At 41.7% G+C, this 24,331-nt stretch overlaps 1 protein-coding gene across 1 annotated transcript in view; it reads right to left on the reverse strand.

The window, feature by feature from the left end:
* LOC138797032 (bifunctional heparan sulfate N-deacetylase/N-sulfotransferase 3-like) overlaps positions 1 to 24,331 on the reverse strand; it is a 172,215-nt gene that overhangs the window by 68,971 nt on the left and 78,913 nt on the right. Inside the window, exons 5-6 of the mRNA XM_069976806.1 lie at positions 19,987 to 20,172; positions 1,769 to 1,897 (exon numbers count right to left, since the gene is read on the reverse strand). Of these exons, the coding sequence (XP_069832907.1) occupies positions 1,769 to 1,897; positions 19,987 to 20,172 (315 nt within the window). The remainder of the gene's footprint in view (positions 1 to 1,768; positions 1,898 to 19,986; positions 20,173 to 24,331) is intronic.

Raw genomic sequence — 24,331 nt, forward strand, 5'->3', positions numbered from 1 at the left:
TTCGTGTTCGGGATCTGAACCGAAAATTGGGATGTTCGCTCATCACTAGTGTTAGATGTACCAAGGCATGCTTCCTCTGCTGTCCCTTATGGATTTGAGAGGTGTTGGCATCATTTCCTGAGTTGTCATTGGGCACTTGGTGACATCCTAGTAGTCAAATATTGATTTCCAGGTCCCAAGAATTTGTCTCCCATAGACTATAATGGGATTCAATATTTGTTTGAATATACGAATATCAGGAGCTATTCGAATCGAATTTCGAATTATCGAATATTTCACTTGTCACTCATCTCTACTACAAACATTACCATTATAGAGGAGTGAATTTACAGTACAAACTAAGTGGATCACTTTGTTAGCTCGGCGATCAGTTAATTAGCCTGCTACCTTTGAAGTCCATGCTGCTTCTCCCCGGGTGTCTGGAAAAGCTGGACCTAGTCCTGGGAGAAGTTTCCAGGCACCTGGGGTGGAGCAGCAGGACTTCAAAAGCAGCAGGCTGATAAGTAGATTGCTGATAAGTGATTTGTTTGTACTGTAAATTCACTCATCTCTAATTACCATTCTTTATGGCTATGTTCCTACAATGTAAATATAAGGGCAAATAAAATAAATAAATAAATATTTTATTTGGAAACAATGGCTGTTATTTGTCCTTATATTTACATTGTGAAAACATACCCTTATATTGCTAAGAATTATTATAACTACTGCATTTTTGTTTTATTTTCATATATGGTGTAAGATCTAGCTCTGCCATTTTCAGTAACTATTTTACAAGTTAGAAGAATTAGGTTGGGTTCATATCACAATTCAAGAACAGAATAGCGTAGGGTACTAGGCTTTTTCATGGCATCAAAAAAATAGAAATAAAAATGTGTACAGAAAGATGTAAGTATGCATTCTTAGGCAATGCTCACACATAGGGGGACATTTATTAAGTCCGACGTTTTTTACGCCGGACTTATAAATGTCCCGACATCTCCGGCGCTACGGAGATTTATGTAGAGGCGGACTGCCTCTACATAAATCCTGTGCGCACAGCCGAAAACCTACGCCACCTGAAAGGTGGAGTAGGTTTTCGGCGTATCTTTTAGTTTAAAAAATGATGAATCGCGCGGACTATGAGTCCCCGCACCCCCTGTCCCGCCCCTCCCCCCCCCCCCCGACGTATGCAGCGGAAAGTGGCAATTTACGAATATTTTATTCGCAAAACGGCCATTTGCGTATAAAATCATGCGCAAATCGGCCATTTCCGCCGGAAAAAAAAATGTACGCCCGTTGATACATGTCCCCCAATGTGTTTTTTGGGTGAAATAACTGCAGTTTTATTGATAATGACGGTCCTTAATAATGATCATTATTTACGGCCATCCTTATAAAATAACTGCCATTACTTTGCCAAAAAAGTTGTTGTGTGAACATAGCCTTGGGGAACAGTCTAGGCATGATGAGAATTGTAGTTTTGTAACAACTGGAGGGCCAGAGGTGGCCATCCCTGCACTATGCCAATTGAACTCTATGGGTATGTCAGGCAACATATTTGCACGAGTAAAACATACAGATAGGCTAATTTAGATTATGAGCCCTAATGGGGACAGGGGCCAAAATTGACAAAGTATGTAAAGTGCTACGGAATCAGTTGGCGCTATACAAATAAAAGCATTTGATAATGAGTGTTTTCATGCAGTAAAATGTAAATACTTAACTTATTGCAAAATATTGACGTATACAAGGCCTTACAGTGAAATTACAATGTATATATACTTACTGGGTTTAGGACAAGTGTGAAAAAAAGCTCCCCTCCTTGTATACTTCTGTCAAGCTCAACTGGCCCTCCAGGGTACTCCTTGTAGAAAATAGTATGTGTAAACAGACCACAGGTTTGCCGAGGAAGAACCTAATGAGAAACAGTGATAAAAAAACAAACACATCGTTGTTATTTATACTTTTATCTATAAATGTTTAAAACGTTGCTGTCATTTGCAGTAACTTTTGTTATGTTCTTGGAAATGCCAAAATTACAGATCGCACAGGGTCTCACTCCTGAGACCCGCTGCAATCCTGAGACACAGCCGAGGGGGGAGTGTGCTGCAGTGCACTCCATTACCCAGCTGTCAGAACATCCAAGTAGTTCACTTTTTTTTTTTTTTTAACATCATCATCTGTTGCTTATTATACTGATTTGGTTTAACAAAATCCACATTTTTACAACAGCACTGTTAAAAATTATTCTCTCATTTAAATGATTTATCTTATAATTAAAGGGGTTGTCCAGCGAAAATCTTTCTCTTTTAAATCAACTGGTGTCAGAAAGTTATATAGATTTGTAATTTACTTCTAATAAAAAATCTCAAGTCTTCCCATACTTATTAGCTGGTGTATGTCCATATTTCAGCCTGACACAGTGCTCTCTGCCGACATCTCTGGCCGAGACAGGAACTGTCCAGAGCAGGAGAGGTTTTCTATGGGGATTCATAGAAAACCGAAACAGAGACGTCAGCAGAGAGCACTGTGTCAGACTGAAAATAAAACTTTTCCTGCAGAACACACAGTAGCTGATAAGTTTGGGAAGACTAGAGATTTTTTTATAGAAGTAAATTACAAACTTATATAACTTTGTGATATCAGTTAATTTGAAAGAAAAATATTTTTTGCTGGACAACCCCTTTAAAGCACTATGCTCATGCCACACATTTTGTCAGAATCCCGATACTTGACCTATACCTGTAGATGATATGGTGTCTATGACTGTGTCTATGTTTATGGGATCTGATCAATATTGCTATATTTTTACAGGCTCCAACTCTTTTTTACAAGATTGTGCTCTCTTCACAGCACTAGCTCTCCTAGCACTGCACATGGCTTCAGCCACATTATCTTTCACTTCTCCCATCTCATTCTCTGCATGTAATAACCTCTCCCCTACCAAAACGTGCCCAAATGATATTTATGGTGTATAAACTATATACCTGTACTTCCAGCCACTTCCTCTGCTGCACTGCCAGACAGTTGCAGGAGCAGAATCAAGAGCACAGTTTAAATAGAGGACAGCAGAAAAAAGTAGAAAGGAGGAGGACTCCTTTAAATGGGCAGCAGTGATGTAGTACTAACCACATAGGTTAGATAGATTCGATAAACAGACAGACATATATTAGGGTCTTTAGGGTCTTATTACATTGGTTGACTTCGGCCCGATCTTTTCAGTTAACAAGCTCCGATCTGTTAGATGGATGTTCATTTGCTGTACCTATTAAATGGCCAGATATTCGGGGGTTGGGCTGCATGGACATAGTTAGCGGCCCTTGCCCAAACACCTGATACCTTACCTCTCCCCACTCCTGGTCTTCTCTCCTGTGCTCCCCAGCTCCCCGTTCCCTGCGGCAGAAGCATGGCTACCATTGGGGCTCTGCGATCAGAGCCCCGATGGACACCAGAGAGAGAATTCTCCCTCTGTAGAGGGAGAATTCTCTCTCTGGAGCCCTATAGATGCTGCTGTCTTGCTGACCGCAGTATCTATAGGGTTAACTCTCAGCACGGGTGTGGTTCCGGTGCTGAGAGTTGCAGCAGGTCCCCAGCTATCACTGATAGCCCGGAGCCACCAGGGATGACACAGGCGCAGCTTCTACACCTGTGTCATCCTAGAACGTTAATTAACGTCTCTGCAGCATCAGGCATAGGCTGCACCGACGTTAATTAACAGTGGGGCGGCGGGAGAGGGACAAGTTAAGGGACAAATAGGGACTATTATTATACTTACCACTGATGTCTTCTATCCTCCATCTTCACTATCGCCGATCTGCCAATTAGCAGCTTCAGCAGTGTCCTGAGTTCTGAGTGGACACTCCACAGTTCAGCAGCCTTTCAACAAGCTTTGAGGTGCTTGCATTAGCATTGAGCTTAATCCAGCAGCCCAATGCCCAGTCATGCACCATGCGAGCATGCTCGCTCAGCACTAATCAGTACAATATTGGAGATTTCCCTCTTTTGCATCCTGTAAGCACATGCTTTTATCAAAATAACAGCACTTATATCTGAGTGACTGCTTGTTAGACTGTTCCATTAACGTAGCTTTTTTTTGCCACTTTTCTTTTTTTTTATGTTTTGTTTTGCTGACAGTTATATAGATAATGGATAATTGCCATGGGATAACTGGCTGTTTTACGCTAACAAAAATAGTACACAGAGTCCTTGGGTTTTAGCTTATCCTTGTCAATTATTTTGTGACAGTATAATATTGTATTAGATAATTAGTGTGTTCCATTGTCCCTTATTTGAAATGGTTCTTCTATTATCAGTACTAATACATAACCGGTTACTCCTATGCATTCACTACAAATGCAGAAAATTTGTTCCCATTGTACACAGAGAACCTGTCTCCGTGAGCAATATTCTTCTCAGTGTATTTGTATTTGACATATTGCTACATAGGGCAGAATTCAATATTTATTTATTTATTTATTTATTATTATTTTTGTTTTGTTTTGTTTTTAGTGATTTTAATACAGTAACAAGAGTCGGAAATTTGACAATAGCAAGTGTAATTAAGTGTGCTAGTCATACAAACAAAGGTTAATGTTTATGTTTCCCCCAGTAGTCACAGCACTGACTCCCTTTTGTCAGTGATACCAGAAAATCCTTTCTTCCCTAGTAAACACATCAGCAGCCCTACTTCCTTTTAAAGTCAAAGTAGTCACAGTCCCTCAGAACCCTGAACACACTTAAAGGGGTAGTATACGCACCTCTTAATAAATCCAACGAATCTGAACAGATTTTTCCCTTGACTTATGCCTATTTCTAGCTCAAAATTTCTAGGGAAAATTTATCAAGGGCTTTGCGACTATTTTTAGGTGAATAATTGGATTTTTCGCCCATTGTTGGTCTAAGTTCTATTTAGGAACCAGTATTCGGGTGGATATTTTTTAAATGCAAATTTTTTTTAATCGGTCTTTTTTGAGTATTCACCCAAAAGTTCACATAATCCGGGATTTGCACCCAATTTATTTGCGAAAATTCGCACAAACTGGTCTGGGTTTCCATTTGGTCAGTACCAGTTGAATTTGTTTGCACAATTTCTTTTATTTTTTACCAAAATTTTGCAATTTTTTTTTTTTTTTTTTTAAACTTAGATACATTCACTATGGCAGTGCTACATTTTAATAAGTCAATCACAAAATATTGGAACTAAATATACACCAATCCCCATTAGAATAGTCACACATATCAGACTCCTTAGTAAATGTCCCCCTTTGTGTCTCAAATTTTCTAGAATTCCTTGTATAAACTGCAACCGATAATGCAGATTTTCATATTCTTGAGCCTTACTGTTTTCAGACTAAGGGTAGAGGCCAGCAATTGGCAGCTACAGAAAATTATATAGAAACCAATCCAGTGTTACATGGGTGATGTTGTTTTTATTTGGAAATTACAGGAGTTTGAATATGGAGAAAACATCTTATTATTTTCATCCCGACAGGAACAGAGAAATTGTCAACTGAACAAACAAGACTGCTAAAAATGTAAGAGTAAAGACATTCTTTATATCTAAGCCAACTTTCAGAATATTCCACTATACATGCTGGGGGAGAGAAGGCTTTTTCTACCTAAAAATCTGGAACCTCTTTGTAAAGTCCCCAATCACTTTTATCCTGATGCACACAGGTAAATATTTGTGTGAAAACTAATAATTCGTTCCCTTGAAGTTTGCACTGTATTGTACAGATAACCTTTATAATGTCAGGTAACAAAATAATTTTTGTGACTACAAAGACTTTGACTTTCCTTATAGCAAATCCCCATAGAAAACCTCCCCTGCTCTAAACAGTTCCGGTCACGGACAGAGATGTCAGCAGACAGCACTGTGGCAGACTGGAAAGAAAACACCTCTTTCTGCAGGACATACAGCAGGTCATAAGTACTGGAAAACTTGATATTTTTAAATAGAAGTAATAACTAACCTATATAACTTTCTGAAACCAATTAATTTAAAAGAAAAAGATTTTTGCTGGAGTACCCCTTTAAGGCTAACTACATTGACATCAGTTGCCACAGATTTCATTCTTCCCACCATGACATACTGTATGAGAAAAATTTTGCCCTGGTTTGAGAACCTTAAGGATATGTTTACACCTCGTCTTTTGTGGTCATCTTTTAGGACAGTTGGCTAAGTTCACATGTTAAAAAGAGAAAAGGCGTCCGTTATCGCAGTGATTTAATTGACTTGCAATGCATTGAAGTCAATGGAATGACAGACGTCCAATGCACACAGTGCATAAAATAATGGACGTTGTCTGTGCCGTAAAAATAATGATCATGTCAATTATTTTCGGACGTCTTTTCCAAACAGCGGACATTATATTTTAGTTGTTCCCACACAGTTTTCCTTTTTTTACCGTCCTCTCACAGTCTTTACTATTAAATTCAAGGGACTTTTCAATTAAAGACACAGCCAAAGGCCAATCAGTCCACCTAAACTAGAATATTGTACCAACAGCCTTCATTGCACTGACGGGCGGCCAAACAGCGAAATGACGGACACCATTTTAAGCGGAGAGGAAAAAACTTTGTGTGAAATAAAAATCATTATCCAAAGAAAAGAGATTTTGTGATAAAACCAATAGATTTTTTTTCTTTCATTCGAAAGTTTCCATAATTTTCAGCATTTCCCTGTTGCTTGTAATGAAACTTGGAGTCCTTGACACAAAGACTGTGATAAATCATCAAGCTGGGCACATAAACTCTCCATTATACAATCTATTTCTAAGATTATAGGGCAGAGAGGAAGGGGAAAGGTGTTTTATGTGACTTCAGCAGTGCATTGAATATTGGACAAATAGGAAAATCTGCACATAAAAATCTGTTTTTGTGTATGTCTACAGTTTATAAACATCATCTTATAAAAAAAAAAGTGATATGCTGTCTTATCATTCAATGTAGTTTTCTCATATTCACACAATAAATGATCGTACAATTACAGAGTGTCTTATCAAATGCCAGTGTGGTGAAGGTTGACGCTATTTTATAATTGTCTTGTCCTTTTTTGGGGAGATTTTAGCTAAATACAAGTGAGTTTTATGTAGAGCTTTTAACATATTTTCCACAACTGTCCATGGCTGGAATCCTAGATTAACCTCCTCCCGCCATTGCACGGTAAATTAACGTCTCTGCAGCCTATGTGTCAGGATGGTATCTCTGCAGAGCATTATGCGCCCCTCGGCCCGTGCTGTTCGGCCGAGAAGGCGCTGATATTCTTGTATTCTGTTTCTGTGTTTTGTTTTGCTGTGTGTGAACTCTGGTTTATTGCTCACCTGGGTTGGGAGACACACCTGACTTCACCTGCTGAGTTCTGTCTGGCCATGTCAGGGTTAATCTGTGTTCTGGTTCTGCTGTGACTGACAGGTCTTCCTGCCAGTGGATCTGTTTTGTTCTCAGCTGTCTGTGCTTGGAGATCAGGGGGATGGTCCAATGATGTTCTGGATCAGAACCCTGGCCTTCTATATAACTACCTCAGTCTGGGATATCATTGCTGGTTATTGACTTAGTCTCTGCCTGCTTGTATCTTCTGTGTATTTGCTATTCCTGATCTTTGCCTTATTCCTTGACTTCCCTTGCTTGCCGCCTGCCCTTGACCATATTGCCTGGACTTTGACTACGTTTATTGGATTGTGATTTTGTACTTTTGCTGCCCGATTGTTGTGACCCGGACTGTTTACTATTCTTCATTGTGTTTGTCTGTCTGTCTGTTTGTCTTGTCTTTGTGTCCCACCTAGCCAGTGCAGGGACTGCCGCCAAGTTGCTCGCCGCCATCTTAGGGTGGATTGTGGCAAGTAGGTAGAGGACAGTGGGCGGGGCTGAGCTTAGGGCTCACTGTCTTGTCTTGTCCTGCTGTCCGGATCCTAACAGAATAACCAGCCATACTTTTTTTTTCTCTCCACCTTGCTATGGACACCATGAAAGCTCTGGTTGAGCAAATGCAAAGTCTCAACCAGCTTGTTCTGGACCTTACGCAACGGGTGCAGCAGGTAGAGTCTTTCCTGGGCCAAAATGCCATGCTATCTGCTGCTGTTCCCCCAGAACCTCCTGTGCAGCTTCCTGATAGGTTCAAAGGCGAGAGAAGGGCCTTTCGAATCTTCAGAGAGGGATGTAAGTTGTTTTTCAGACTTTGTCCCCGGTCCTCTGGGGATGAGAGCCAGAGAGTGGGCATCATTATGTCACTCTTACAAGGACCTCCGCAGGAGTGGGCCTTTTCTTTGCCTCCAGATGCCACTGAGTTATCTTCTGTAGATCAGTTTTTCTCTGCATTAGAATTACTGTATGATGACCCTGACAGGGCAGCAGCAGCTGAGAGGCAGTTGACAGTTTTGAGACAGGGCAAGCGACCGGTGGAGGAGTATTGTGCAGAGTTCCGCCAGTGGTGCGTTCCATCCGGATGGAATGATCCTGCACTTAGATGCAAGTTTAAGCAGGGGTTATCTGATGACATTAAAGATGCCTGGACAGGACATCCAGATCCTTCCACCCTAAAGCAGGCCATGATTTGGCTATTCGCATAGACCGTAGACTCCGTGACAGACATAGGGAAAAAGTAGGCTCTGACCCTTCTAAGACCTCTGTCCCCTGCTCTGTCAAACATTCTGTTGTTATCCCTGATATTCATGAGGATGAGCCCATGCAGCTGGGACTATTGGACGCCAGGACCAGGCGAGAACACCGGAGACACAACGGTCTGTGCTATTACTGTGGTGACAGTAGCCACTTCATCAGTTTCTGCCACAAGCGTCCCAAGCGGCAAGAAAACCTGCACCCAGATCATCAGCGTTCAGGTGACTCCCAGGAAGGTCACTTGGGCGCACAGGTACCCTCCGGTGAAATAAACATTGCTAGTTCTACTGTACCTTATTTGCCTGTATCTGATGCGAATTTATCATGTTCTTCTGCTCGTCCTGTCAGTAAGCCTGTTCTCCATGCCATGGACTCTTCTTCTGATGAATGGGAGTCAGATGGCAATTTTCTAAGTGAAGTTGAGTCCTGTGAGGGTCCTGAGGCCCCTCATAAAAGGGGGGGTACTGTCAGGATGGTATCTCTGCAGAGCATTATGCGCCCCTCGGCCCGTGCTGTTCGGCCGAGAAGGCGCTGATATTCTTGTATTCTGTTTCTGTGTTTTGTTTTGCTGTGTGTGAACTCTGGTTTATTGCTCACCTGGGTTGGGAGACACACCTGACTTCACCTGCTGAGTTCTGTCTGGCCATGTCAGGGTTAATCTGTGTTCTGGTTCTGCTGTGACTGACAGGTCTTCCTGCCAGTGGATCTGTTTTGTTCTCAGGTGTCTGTGCTTGGAGATCAGGGGAATGGTCCAATGATGTTCTGGATCAGAACCCTGGCCTTCTATATAACTACCTCAGTCTTGGATATCATTGCTGGTTATTGACTTAGTCTCTGCCTGCTTGTATCTTCTGTGTATTTGCTATTCCTGATCTTTGCCTTATTCCTTGACTTCCCTTGCTTGCCGCCTGCCCTTGACCATATTGCCTGGACTTTGACTACGTTTATTGGATTGTGATTTTGTACTTTTGCTGCCCGATTGTTGTGACCCGGACTGTTGACTATTCTTCATTGTGTTTGTCTGTCTGTCTGTTTGTCTTGTCTTTGTGTCCCACCTAGCCAGTGCAGGGACTGCCGCCAAGTTGCTCGCCGCCATCTTAGGGCGGATTGTGGCAAGTAGGTAGAGGACAGTGGGCGGGGCTGAGCTTAGGGCTCACTGTCTTGTCCTGCTGTCCGGATCCTAACACTATGTCTGATGCTGCAGCGACGTTAATTAGCTATCCAGGATGACACAGGCCTAGAAGCTGCTCCTGTGTCATCCGCGCCAGGTCCCTGCTATCAGTGATAGCCGGGGACCCGCCGCACCTCTCAGCACTGGAGCCACGCTCCGATGGTGAGAGTTAATCCTATAGATTATGCGGTCAACACGACCGCAGCATCTATAGAGCTCCTGACAGAGAATTCTCCCTCTACAGAGGGAGAATTCTCTGCCGGGGTCCATTGGGGCTCTGCGAAGTGATCGCAGAGCCCGATGGTAACCATGGAAACCGGAAGCCTTTAGGCTGGCTGGCTAGGGAAGCCGTCGGGGGGAGGGAAGGCAGGGCACACCATGTGCACAGCCCTGCACTCTGCCCCCTCCCCTATCTCCCCTGCTGCTGTTACAAGAATTTGACAGCAACAGGGGACAGAGGAGAGGGGGCAGACATAGGGACATCAGCTTATGGGATCAGTATGATCCCATAAGCTGATGTCCAAAAACGACCTGGGCATTGAGGAATCAAGGACCCATGGTCGTGAAAGGGTTAACTGAGGCCAAAGAATGGATAAGGCAGCATTAGTAATGAAGAAATTACCGGATGTTTGGGGTTCATTTGAACCTGACTGCTTCGTATTTGACTCCCAGTGGCTGGAGAAGTTGTATGCAGGGAAAAGCCTATGGTTGTATCCATATTTTCCAAGACTCCCTAAGGCTGCAGCCAACTTCTCCAGCCACTGAGGACAAATACTGATCATTCAGGTTTAGACAAACCAAGTTTGCTCATCATTAGGTATCATATTTAATTTCTATAGCATTTCTTGTTCAATTTAATGTTGATTTCAGAGGCCCATAGTTATAAGATACTGTAGGTTAAACCTCATTAAAAGTCAGGGCATATGTTTTTATCACCCAAAAGGTTTTCAGCGTGAGTTTTGTCACTGTGACTGACGAAGCCGGCATGCGCGTGAAACAGCTGTAGAACTTTCTCAGGTGTTTGGAGTTCACCGAGCTGCTCGGCATGTCCTGTGTAATTTTTATGCCCGTTTGAATAAAAGAAGGTCACATTATATGGTGAGTGCCCTTTCTCTTTTCTACTTATCCGGATGGTTTATTGTGTAAACCCAATTACAAAGTTTCTTAAAATCGCCTGTACTATTGATTTCTGCAAAAAAAAACAAAAGTAACACTTAAAATTACAAATCTGAGGAACTGTAAAAACTTGTATTAAAAAAAAAAAAAACCTCCATAGAATATGAAATTCAATATGGTGAAAATTTGATGTGCACATTCAGACTTCCAAGGCTTTGGTGATGAAAATATAAAAATGTCACACTTACAGTAAAGAAATGTTATGTTAGAAAACTAGAAAAATATAAAGTATGCAAATTTGGAAACAAAATTTATTGCTGTTTAATATGGGCTCTTTGATTGATTGAAAGGCGGGTGTATTTGTTATCGAATACTTTGTAAACCTGCCTCTGTATGATAGAATGATGAGAATGATGATGCTGGGGATGATGGTCATTCCTAAACTCTCCCATTATAAAGTACATTTATTTTTTTTTTATAATAAATATATCTTTAATGTTGAATTACTTCATTCCTGCCAGTGTGACTGAAGTGGGTCAATAGGCAGTTCCATTGAACATTGCATTTAAAAGAGGTAGAATGGAGATGGTTTCTTTGGAATATTGAAGTTCACTGAGCAAGCTGCATCAAAGAAATCTCCCGTCATGCTCAGTCTGAGAGAATGAATGGTCTTCTTATTGAGTTATAGATTATTATAACCTTTAGCCTTTTTTTGGATTTGTTCCACCCTCCAAGCATTGCGTACATATTACCGCAGTGTGTCACTCTACAGTTGTGGAACTTAAGATGCCAGCATGAATTGCTGGTTATACGAAATACTCCACCATCACCAAATCAGCATATATTATAATGCCACAAACAGTTATGTACTCTATTTCTATTGACTGATTATGCCTTTGTCTTTACATGTTACTAATGCATTGATCCACACTTATGAAAGTGTGAGTACTGTAAGAGTTGCTCCATATTTGTCATGGGTCCATATTTGTGATGTGATTATGTCACGGTGGAGCCCCTTATACTTATCCTCCTCTGGAAGTCCTAGTCCCGGACCCCGTCCTGCCACTGAGAAATCCCCGTCGGAAGCCATGCACGTGTTCACCAGAGATGAGTCCGACGCCCATAGAGAGTGACTGCAGCTTCCAACGGGTATTCGGCGGCGGCGGGACAGGGTCTGGGACCGGGACTTCAAGGAAGGAGTAAGTATAAGGGGCTTCATTGGGGGTTGTGTGGGCTTCACCCGGCAGCCGGGGTGACAGGTCCCCTTTAAAAATCAAAAAAAAGTGACTTAATCCATCACAAATTTGGAGCAACTCTTACAGTACTCACACTTTCATAAGTGAGGATCAATGCATTAGTAACATGTAAAGACAAAGACATAATCAGTTGATATAATAGAGTACATAACTGTTTGTGGCATTATATTATAAGGTGATTTGGTGGTGGAGTGTTTCGTATTATTATATGACATATTATGTGATCATTAATTACAAGTTTACAAGCATTACAAGTTGCAACTTTTTTTCTCCACAATTGTATACTATCTCCATACTTTATTTAGCGACCTTTATCCCCTGATGAACTGTGCTAAATACACACAGTGAAACGTGTTGGGAGGGTCTTTTGAGTAATTTGGGCAAAATATCAATGCTTAATTGATGATTGGATAATTGAAACAGCTTGGTATGGTGTTGGCTCATTGGGGCATCATTTTTGAATAGTTTGACCCAGACATTGCCAGAATGATTGGTGTTTTGTGATTTATTTGTGGTGTTTGTTTTTAACTTTTGGTAGTGTAGTCAACTCACTGTGTTTGTAGACACAGCATGCCGATATGTTCATTATCGCTGTATACAAAAACAAGTGCTGCTAGGTGTGTGGGGGACAATTTATATTTTCCCAATTATACAGAACAGAGACTATATATATCAAGGAACCCAGGGCAGACTGTTAGCGCATCAGTCAAATAACGAAAAAGGTCAGAAATCTATAGGTGACAAATACCTACATATAATTCCAAGTGAGAAGGTGAGTATAAACTTACATGGATGCTGATATCAGTGTAGGGACTTTTAACCGCGATATGAAAGCGACTCTGTACCCACAATCTGCCCTCCTAAACAGCTTGTACCGTCGGAGAGCTGCTTTTAATTTGGAAACTGCTTTTAAACTTGCAGCCCTGTGTCAAATTGGCATGGTCTACAGTGTCTGTGCCCTAGGCTTGCAATACCTCCTCGTCCCTCCTCCCCATCCTCCTCATCATTAGGAATGCCCCAGACAGGAATTATTTTATTCATCACCTGTTTGAACACTGCATATGTGATGGATTGTTAAAGCGACTCTGAAACCACAATCTGCCCTCCCCAAACCACAGTTATTGTCTTAAAAAACAACTTTTAAACTTTCCGCCCTCTGTCAAATCGGCGTGGCCTAGAGTGTCTATGCCCTAACCTTGCACTGCCTCTCTGTCCCTCCTCCCAGCCAGCCCTCTTTACCATTAGGAATGGCCCTGGGCAGAATTTCTTCTATTCCTCCCTTGTGTGAACATTGCACAAGTGCCTTATCGATTCAGCACATGTGCTGTGCTCACACAGGTGATGAATAGTAGAAAACCTGTCTGGAGCATTCCTAATGATGAAGAGGGTTGGGATGAGGGACAGAGAGGCGGTGCAAGGTTAGGACCTAGACACTCTAGGCCACACCAATTTGACACAGGGCTGCAAGTTTAAAAGTTGTTTTTTAGGACAATAACTGCATCACCTGCCAAACGGACCCAGGACAGATCTTGGATTAAAAGCAGCTATCCAAAGGTACAAGTGGTTTGGGGAGGGCAGATTGTGGGTACAGAGTCCCTTTAAGGTACATGTGCAGTGTTTAGACAAGTGATGAATAGGAGAAATCCTGCCGGGGAAGTTGGGGTGCTTCCTAATGATCAAGAGGGCAGGGAGGAGGGGCGAAGAGGTGTCGCAAGCCTAGGGCACAGACACTTCAGTCCACACCAATTTGACACATGACTGCAAGTTTAAAAGTTGTTGTTTTTTAGCACAATAACTGCACCACCTGTCCAACAGACCCCATGGCAGATTAAAAGCAGCTATCCCACGGTACAAGCAGTTTGTGATATGCACTCCTGGTTTTGGTTGAAAAGGGACTGATCAAAAGACTGACGGAAATACTAGGTAGGAACATAGCCTATATATGTCCTATTCTTGTTATAAACCATATAGTGGAAATCATCTGGGCAGTGTTCTGTGATCCTATTCAGCTAAAATGAAAAAAAAAAAATAATAATAAAATAAAATCTGATCTAAAATGTGCTGTAACTCTGTCGTGTGTATAGTACTATAAAGTCATTTAAGGCAGACAATCCATAATCCAAAAGTTTGTCCGAGAGGACATAACCAAAAAGGAAATTGGATCTCATCTAAACCCTCTTTTGTACTGTTATGCCATGATTAAAACTTAAAGGTTTGCACAAAACAGACGTTCTCTTTCAATGTGAGATGCATAGAGGTTATTATCAATCAGATAGCTTCTCTTCAACTCATTTGTTCTGATTCCGGGATAGCTGATTAAATACTAGTACATTTCTATTTCAAAGACACAGAGGGCAGTAGTAGAGGAAGGGAATCTTTCCAGTAAACCTTACATAATGAATTTATTATAAGCTAGTCTCCACAACTCTGCAGCTGCACAAAATGAAAGCCTTTTCCAATAAAGATTTGGTAACCTAGGATTTCAAAGATAGAAAGGTCTTAAAAATGCTTTCCCGTAAATTGGTTTCCGACACTTCTGTCCTATATCTCGGAGCTTATGATAAACCTTGCAAAATGCATGGCTTCAAAAGATGTATTTTGCTGAAATTATAAAAGGAATATTTTATACTCAACCTTATTAGAATTCAACCCATTCTTTGAGAATGTCTGAAAATCCATTGCTTTAGTAATTGCAAACAATACCACAAAGTGTTGAGCTACTTTGATCTATGCCCAGAAAGGGCAACGGATTGAGTATGCAAATCCCCTTGGCTACTGCTTAACCTAAACCTTTCCTATACGTGTACAAGGTGAATCTTTTGATATTCCTTATATGGCCAATTTAATTATCCAGCTATTAGCTTAAAAATTTATGTATACAGTGGTGTCTTGGATTACGAGCATAATTCGTTTCGGGGCCGTGCTTGTAATCCAAATCCACTCTTAAACCAAAGCAAATTTTTCCATAAGGAATCCTAGAAATGCAGACAAATGGTTCCACACAATAAAAATAATGATTTATTATTCTGAATAACATGTAAAACAGATGAAACAAACATTCAGAAACAGCAGAATATGTGATATTATAAATTACTGTACAGTAATGGAGAGGATGGGAAACACAAGGGCTGACAGAGACTGCAGGGAGCATGAAGGAATGAGCAGGGCAGATATGGGCACATACATGCAGCACTCTCTGTCCGGGGAGAGAGGGGTTACAGCTATGGAGAGATTACCTTCGCAGTCCGGTCTAGAGATGAGCGGACCATCGGACTTTTGGTCCGACGGCATCGGCGCTCTCTCATCATGCCTTTGATCCCGGCCACATAGTTGTACTCCCGCGAATATGCGGCCAGGATATTCCAGGAAATTCAACAGGGATTCCCTGGAATATCCTGGCCGCATATTCCTGTGAGCGCAAGTATGCAGCCAGGATCAAAGACATGATGAGAGAGCGAACTGCTTTCGGACCAAAGGTCCGAGCAGTTCGCTCATCTCTAGTCTTGTCCCCTGATGCAAGCCCCAGCCTGAACTTGATCTGCTATGATTTGGAAGGTGAGGGAGACTTCCTGGGTCAGAGTACAGTTCTGTAGACCACGCTATTCAGGCCATGCCCCTCCTCCCTCCCACCCAGTACAGGGAGCTCTTAAACCAAAGCAATGCAGTGTGTGTGTGTGCGTGTGTGTGTGCCTTGGATTACGAGCATAGTTTGTTCCCAGACCTTGTTGTAATCGAAATCCCTCTGAAGCCAAAGCAAAAATTTCCATAAGAAATCACTGAAATGCAGACAATTGGTTCCACACCCTAAAAAATAATGATTTTTTACTCTGAATAACATGTAAAACAAATGAAACAAACATTTAGAAATAGCTGGACTTCCTGGGTCAGAGTACAGGGCTGTAGACCACGCTGTGCTGGCCATGCCCCTCCCACACTCATCCTCCCACCCAGTACAGGGAGCTCTTAAACCAAAGCAATGCTCTTAAACCAAGTTACAATTTTGAAAAACTGTGAGCTCTTCTTGTAAAGCGCTCTCAATCCAAGTTACTCATAAATCAAGGTACCACTGTATATATAAATATAAAACAAAAAAACTACTAATTGTTACTAATAGCAAAAGGTATTTAATATATAACCCAGCTTTTCCATTTTAGGCTTCAAATGTGTACAGAGATTGATGTTATCACTTGAGTCCCTTATCTCTCTTGTCGCTTTGTATGAGCTCCATTTTCTGAATTTATGACACCTTTTCCAGCTTTATGTCACAGTCTTAGCTCAGTACTTCCTCCCAGAAGCGTACAGCATGCTCTATGATTCTTTTCAGAGTTCATGTTCCTCAGTATGTAATCAGTAAAGGTTGGCTGCTTAACCGGGAACGAATGATTCTTGCCGACCGATGGTCTTTCTACTGGTGTATCAATCGTCTTAGGTGATTTTTGCATATTGAACTTTAATTGATTAAACCATTTACCATGCTGAATTGCGTAATCAGCAATTTGTGAATTTAATGATATTGTTAACATTGATCCGGTTCATTATGAAAGCATTCCAATAACCTCTGGTATTGGATGGTATTTTACAATCCCCTCTGTCCAGCAGAGATATAATCAGAATATCGGTTCCTATTTATGACTGGCTGCAATCCTTCAGTCACCTATAGACATAGGGTGTTATAAATGAACCTGTTTATGTTACTGGTCTGCTTGGAAAACAGGAAGAAGCTTAAAGGGAAACGAGCAGCAGATTAGAAGACTCTAACCTGCTGTTATGTTCCCATGTCAGGTCCTGCCAGCCGTCAGCATCTGTAGCGGGGTCGCACCTCGGTCACTGACTGGCTGAGTCGACCTGACACGTCACGTCCTGGGTCCCCACTCAGACCAGGAAGTGGCTGGGGACCAGGAAGGTGGTGCACTGTGAGCCGTACTAGAGCCCTCATTGCAACAATCCGCTTCACCCACATGACCTTCCACCCCTCCCCTCGATCCAGTGCCACTTTAATACTCATGAGGAAACAGCTGGCACGCAGAGCAGTTTGGTGCACTTTGGTGAGAAGGTTCTGCTGCCCCCAGTGCACCAAAGCATCCAGTTTACATATAAGCACAACATATGGGACCATGCACTGCTAAATAATGGTAAAAATATATGTAAGAGGTACCGGATGTCATAAAAGATTATAAATTAGTAAAAGCAACAAAGAAAAAGCATATCATATAGTGACGCATGTAAATATTTTATCAGGAAAGCCAAATACATACAAATTGCAGAGTTGTATCTCAGAAGAGATCACAGGAACCAAGGAGCAATCCGTAGGAGGGTCAGCGCAGGTCGACAAAAAGGTCCTGCGCTGTCCCTGCTATGGGTTCCTCTTTGGTTCCTGTGGTCTCTTCTGAGATACAACTCTGCATGTTTCTACCCACCTTAGGTAGCTGCAACCCAAGGGATAGCTGTGGTCCCCGTCTGAATGACATCATATACCTACAGTACAGTTGTGCCTATCATTTGCACAACTCCACAAGATGAGTGCGTCCATCTTCCACTGGAATAGACACACTAGCTCACCACGTTATTGCACCAGGAGGAGCCTCTCTGTTAAATACATACAAAAGACACCACAAAAAAAAAAAAAAAAACACTCAAAAAGAACCCTGTTATAACAGCAGCCCCTAAACCACCCGACTACAATATATTGAAAATATAGGCTATTTCACTGAACCCAAAATGTACCAGAACAGAACCTCTAAAATAGTAATAAACACCATGCAAATAGAGAGATGCAAAACATTATATAGATGGGGAACAAAACAAGTGCAAATCCAAGTAGGGGCAAGTAATAGTCAAATATTCACCAATGCGAGAGGTCCAAGTCAAGGGTCCACAAGACCCCATGCGTTACATCTCATCCAAGACTTTCTCAAGGGTAAAGATAACTCTTTCTCTTCCCTAGTCCCCCATTCCCCCGACTTCCTAACTTTTCCTGAAGCCCCCCCCCCCCCCCCCCCCCCCCCACACACACACTATTTTACACTGGCCCAGAACTGGACACATTTTTGTATCGGACAGATAGTAACCAATCACAGCCCATTATGAAAAACAACTCTTGCTATTTATCTGAGACACAAGTGTGTCCGATCTTTGTCTCAAACAGACTGATAAATCTGGGCCTCTATGTTCACTGATCACTACCTCTACATTTACCTAGCTCTTATTTTCTCCTTACATCTGGCTATTTTATATAGCAACTGCAAAATATTTATGCCTGTTTCCTTCTTCAGGTTTTATGAGTTTTAAATTTAGTCATTTTATAGTTGTTCATATTTACAGCTTTTTCCCCCTACAATGTGGTTAGATGAACAATTGTTTTTTTCCCCCCGTCATTCTGTATAGAGCTAATGGTCTTTATAAAAGAGGAAGATAACTTTGCCTTCATTTTAAGCTTTCTTCCCATACCACCAAGGATTACTTTATTAGATTTATCTTAACAGGCAGATTAAGCATTTATAGAAATTGTTCTAAATTGCTATAAACACATATGGAAACACTAAAGAAAACTTCCATCACTCATTTCAGTCATTTCTGATCAAATGAGGGTCGCGCACATTATGTTTTCATGCATGTTTGTAGTCATGGGTGCCCGAATTTCCACTGGCAGAGTGAAATTCACCACAGATCCGGCAGTGGCCCGGATGTCAAGAAAACTTGAAAGGAAATCTGTCACTAGGTTTATGCTGTCTTAAATGAGGGCAGTTTATAGATCAGTGTATTACTTACATCATTCTGTTCAGCCGTTCTCCCAATATGCAGGAGAATAGGATTGTTACCTTGCTTCTCTTGAATATCCTTCACTTCCACAGCTTTAAACCTAAGGGGGGAGGTGTGTAAATTCATACTTACCGCTCCGGTCTTCTAGCTTGTATCTTCACAGACTCTGCTCAGCCAATCAGAGGCTGAATTGGCTAAAAACAACAGTAAAGATACAAGCTAGAAGACCGGAAGGGTTAGTATAAATTTAACTCCTCCCCAAAAAAAGCATAGCCTGGTCCCCAGTCTGGCCCCCAGGGAGTTTTCAATGGGCTCATTACTTGAGTTGAGCATCCAGGCATTGAAAAATATGTTACTCGAGTATTTAAGTGCTTGATCAATGCTAGTACATACACCAAGCTGGCTGTTCCTTTAAATAGCTTTCAAAATTTCATAAAATTATGTCATAGCTTTAGAAGGTTCTGATTACTGGCTTACTAACATACTGATCTGTCATAACGATATGTATAAGTTTGTATCGTCCAGGGTTTGGGTGCTGAGACCCCTGTTGATCGTTAGAATGAAAGGGCAGAGGCGCACAGCAGCGCATGCTCTGTCTCTTCATCTCTGTCTCACTGCTAAAGTAGCAGTCAACAGAATTATAATGGAGCCTTTTGGAACTTCCGATACAGTGATTACCAGAGATTAAGAGGCAGAGCACGCGCTGCTGTGCGCATCTGCCCCTTCATTCTAACGATTGGGGGGGGCTCAGCACCCTGACTAATACAAACTTCTGACATGTCTCTATAACTTGTCAGAAGTTCGTTTAAATGATAGGTACCCTTTAAGACCAGCCATCATTATTGTTGCCCATCGTTGGACCCATTCTAGTTTGTCAATATCTTTTTGTAGGGGAGGTTTTCAAAACCGGACACAGTATTCTATATGTGGTCTCACTAGACCTTTATACAACCAGATCACAGAGCTTTTATGCTTTGGCACAAAGAGTAGAATTTGTGAAATTTCCCCACCTAGTTAGTTAGCTTTACGAGTGGAAAATTACCGCACACAACTTACTGTAACTTATTGTAGCTATGCATAACTTACCATTATATTTTTGTGAATGAATCCCTGCCTGTAACGTGCTGGTTTGAGATGTGGATATTCTTCTGTACTTGTGACCTTAATATTCCAAATCTTTTTCCAAGCATCATAAAGTTGTATGTGTACTGGATAGACACCTGAATGATGAGGAGCCACTGCATAACCCATGTCCGTTGGAATACCGTGTTCCTGTAATACATTTATTGGCATGAGTAGACGAGACAAGAATAGTGCTTTTTAGGATTTGGATACAGTACAATAGAGAAATCAAAAATATTTTTTTATAAAGTTGTGTACTACAGTACATCTAAAGATAATTAAAGTTCAGGTCCCTTCGCTTACATAATAGACGCCCTAGGGGGGCAACCTAAAAACTATGAAAATATCAATGTTCAATACATACATATCCTTTGTGACAGCCATGTTGATAAAAATAATAAACAGTCCAAGCTTACCTGCCCATGTTCCCTTGTCACGCTCCTGCTTGATTCTCTGGGTCCCTGCTCACTGACGGCCCACGTAGCCAACCACTGCACTGTCCCGCCGCAGCCAGTAAGTCGCTGAGTGGTCCGTCAGTGAGCAGGGACCCGGAGAGTCAAGCAGGAGCGTGATGAGGGAACATGGACAGGTATACATGGGCTGTTTATTAGTTAAACATGGCTGTCACTACATTCTTACAGTGGAATGACAATCTGCAGGGCCATAGACCATAATGGCACTAATTATGGCAGCAGATTTCACAGCGAAACTCACAGAAAGAAATCTGCTACGAACTCACTACGTGTGAACGCACCCTGAAGGAATAAATACAGAAGTAATTAAAATTTAAGAAGAAAATTAGTAAATATTAATTTACTTTTCAACAACAGTCAAATTACTTTTTCATGTATATTCTCTGATTCCAGCCTCATAGGTACACAAGGTACAGCTACTAAAGCCAATGCATATTAGGTGGCTTCCAGTAACCGTTACATAAGATTTTTTTCATTTGGACTGTGCTATAACCCCTAGTCTAAGTTCCCTTAGGCTATGCTCACACAATGTATTTCTTCGTATTTATACGTCCGTTGTTGCCGATTGGAACAACGGCCATAGTAAATACGAAAAAATACATTGGTGTCTATAGGATCTTGGCTGAAGCATATACACATAGTATACGCTCCGGCCGGGATCCCTCGCGGCGTCACAAACAACTGACATGTTAGTTTTCTGAGGCCACAATTCAGTCAATAGCGGCCGCCAAATCACATGTCATTGCACACTATGAAGCGAGCAGCTCCGGCCGCTTGCTTCATAGTATGCTGTTGGGAGTTCTGAACTCTGCAGCACCAAAGATCATCCATCCGGTACTGATCTTTTCAGAGACCATCCGCTCCGTGACCCGGCCAGGTCACGGAATGGCCCGTCTCTTACGCCATGTGAACATGGCCATATTCTGTAAAAACAATTGCTGTCTTTCTGGATGACCATCATTTAAGTGCCCTGACCACCATCTATTAGTGAAGATGACCACAAAGGTTCATGATCTTTAATTGTGGTCGCCATTATAAAATAACAGCCGTATTTTTGACAGCTGTCCGTAAAGATGGCCGCGAAGTCTTGTTTTGGGAACGTAGCCTTATAGAAAACATCCTTATAATTTTCAAAATGTAAAATAAGGAGTCATTCGATATGCCTATACAGTGGCATACATATACGGTATATGTTAGAAGTAGTTTCCGACCTATAATCTTATGATAACTAAACTGAGCTGAAACCCCTTTATTCCCAACCCAATGACTCATAACTGATACGATAGTCTTCTAAGCTATTTGTTCAAGTTGAAATCTTCCGTTCTTTTGCACTTTGGGATGTGTAGAAACGACCTTTATTGTACTTGGATTTGGCGATATATTATTTGCAGACTTTGCATTTACACCAAGCAGAAAGCTATCAATGTTCGAAGACAAATTGATACATAAAATATTCAGTGAATTTGCAAAAAAAGTATAAAGTCAGACGCAAAGTCATATTTTTATGTATTTTTTTCTTAAAACATGCCAAGTATTCTAATCAAGGGTTGCTTTGAGGTTGGAGCAACTTTCAACTTCAGCATAAATCTAATGTTAGCCCTTCTACTTTTAGTTATAAACCTGCAAACTTTAGGACTTTATGAGCTGTCAGTCTTAAAGTGACTTTATAGCACTATTACATGAATCACTTGGGAATTATGTTTTCCACCCATTTTTGCTGAAGAAAAAATCTGCAATGAAACAAACAACTGAGTGTCTGACCAGATGTATTTCTTCACTATATATAGAATAAATAACAAAAATGGGAGATATATACAGTGATCATCCATAACACTAAAACCAATGACCGGTAAGGTGAGTAACACTTATTACTTTGTGACAGTGGCTCCTGTCAAGAGTTTGTGAACCTAATATGTTTCTATGAAGAGGTAAGTAGAAGCCTGGATGGCGGCGCGGCTGTGGATATAGTGTACCTGGATTTTGCAAAAGCGTTTGACACAGTTCCTCATGGACGTCTGATGGGTAAGTTAAAGTCTATTGGTTTGGAAAATTTAATGTGTAACTGGATTGAAAACTGGCTTAATAATCGTACCCAGAGAGTGGTGGTCAATGATTCCTACTCCGAATGGTCCCCGGTAATAAGTGGTGTACCCCAAGGGTCAGTACTGGGCCCTCTTCTGTTTAACTTGTTTATTAATGATATTGAGAATGGAATTAACAGCAATGTTTCTATCTTTGCAGATGACACCAAGCTTTGTAGTACAGTACAGTCTATGGAGGATGTGCAGATGTTACAGGATGACTTAGACACACTGAGTGTTTGGGCGTCCACTTGGCAAATGAGGTTCAATGTGGATAAATGTAAAGTTATGCACCTGGGTACTAATAACCCACATGCATCATATGTCCTGGGGGGAGTTACTCTGGGAGAGTCACTGATGGAGAAGGATCTGGGTGTACTTGTAGATAATAGACTACAGAACAGCACACAATGTCAGTCAGCTGCTTCTAAGGCCAGCAGGATATTGTCATGCATTAAAACAGGCATGGACTCTCGGGACAGGGATATAATATTACCGCTTTATAAAGCTTTGGTGCGGCCTCATCTGGAGTATGCTGTCCAGTTTTGGAACCCGATTCATAAAAAGGATGTTCTAGAGCTGGAGAGGGTACAAAGACGGGCAACTAAACTAATAAGGGGAATGGAACATCTTAGTTATGAGGAGAGATTAAAGGAATTACATTTGTTTAGTCTGGAGAAGAGACGTTTAAGGGGAGATATGATTAACTTATTTAAATATATAAATGGCCCCTACAAGAGATATGGGGAAAAGATGTTCCAGGTAAAACCCCCTCAAAGGACAAGAGGCCACTGCCTCCGCCTGGAGAAAAAAAGGTTCAATCTCCGGAGGCGACAAGCCTTCTTTACCATGAGAACTGTGAATCTGTGGAACAGTCTACCACAGGATCTGGTCACAGCAAAAACAGTAGAGGGCTTCAAAACCGGCCTAGACAAGTTCTTAGAGCAAAATAATATAAATGCATATGTATAGAACCTATCACCCCTCCCCCTTCCCTGTATCCATCCCCTCCTTGGTTGAACTTGATGGACATGTGTCTTTTTTCAACCGTATTAACTATGTAACTATGTAAGTGAACAGCCAGTTTAAGTTGATGTGTTGGAAACAAGAAAAATAGAAAAGCATAGGGATGGGCCAAAGGTATGCAGTGGTTAATATTTGTTAGCAACTGGGTCATGGTATAAGGCTCATTGCTGCACGTGGGTAGAGAAAACTAGCGTGTTTGTTCTGATCACAAACAATAGCTTTTGTAGAAAGCTTTCAGAACATACAATGCTGTTTTTAAAGCGAATACACCACTAGGGGCATCGCTTTGTGTTTTTTTACATGAACACAAAGGTGTCGATGCAGGGATACCAGTGCCGCAGTGCTTTTTTTGAACCACTGCCTGGTTCCCACACACGGAGCTGGTATATTCCCGAGCATCGGCCCAACATGAAGCACCGGTCCCCAGTGGGATGATCTCCCTTTCCCTCTGTGACGTGGTTCCATTGATTCGAATGGAGCTCTGTCACATAGGGAAGGGGGTTTCGTCAGATGGGGGGCCCGTCCCCAGGGCTTCATGTTGGGCTGGTGCTTGGGAAAAGATCTGCGCTGTGCGCAGGAACCAGGCGGCGCCGGTCTGCTCATGTGAAGTCCTGAGCACTTGTGATGACTCCTATTTTACATCTGTAGGTGGCCAAGTAGGTACATAACGCTTACTTGGGGAACCATGATGCTATTGCAGGTTCAGTAGTTTTCTTCCTTTCCAGATTC

This window comes from Dendropsophus ebraccatus, chromosome 7 (genome assembly GCF_027789765.1).
Source record: "Dendropsophus ebraccatus isolate aDenEbr1 chromosome 7, aDenEbr1.pat, whole genome shotgun sequence".
NCBI classification, from domain to species: Eukaryota; Metazoa; Chordata; class Amphibia; order Anura; family Hylidae; genus Dendropsophus; species Dendropsophus ebraccatus.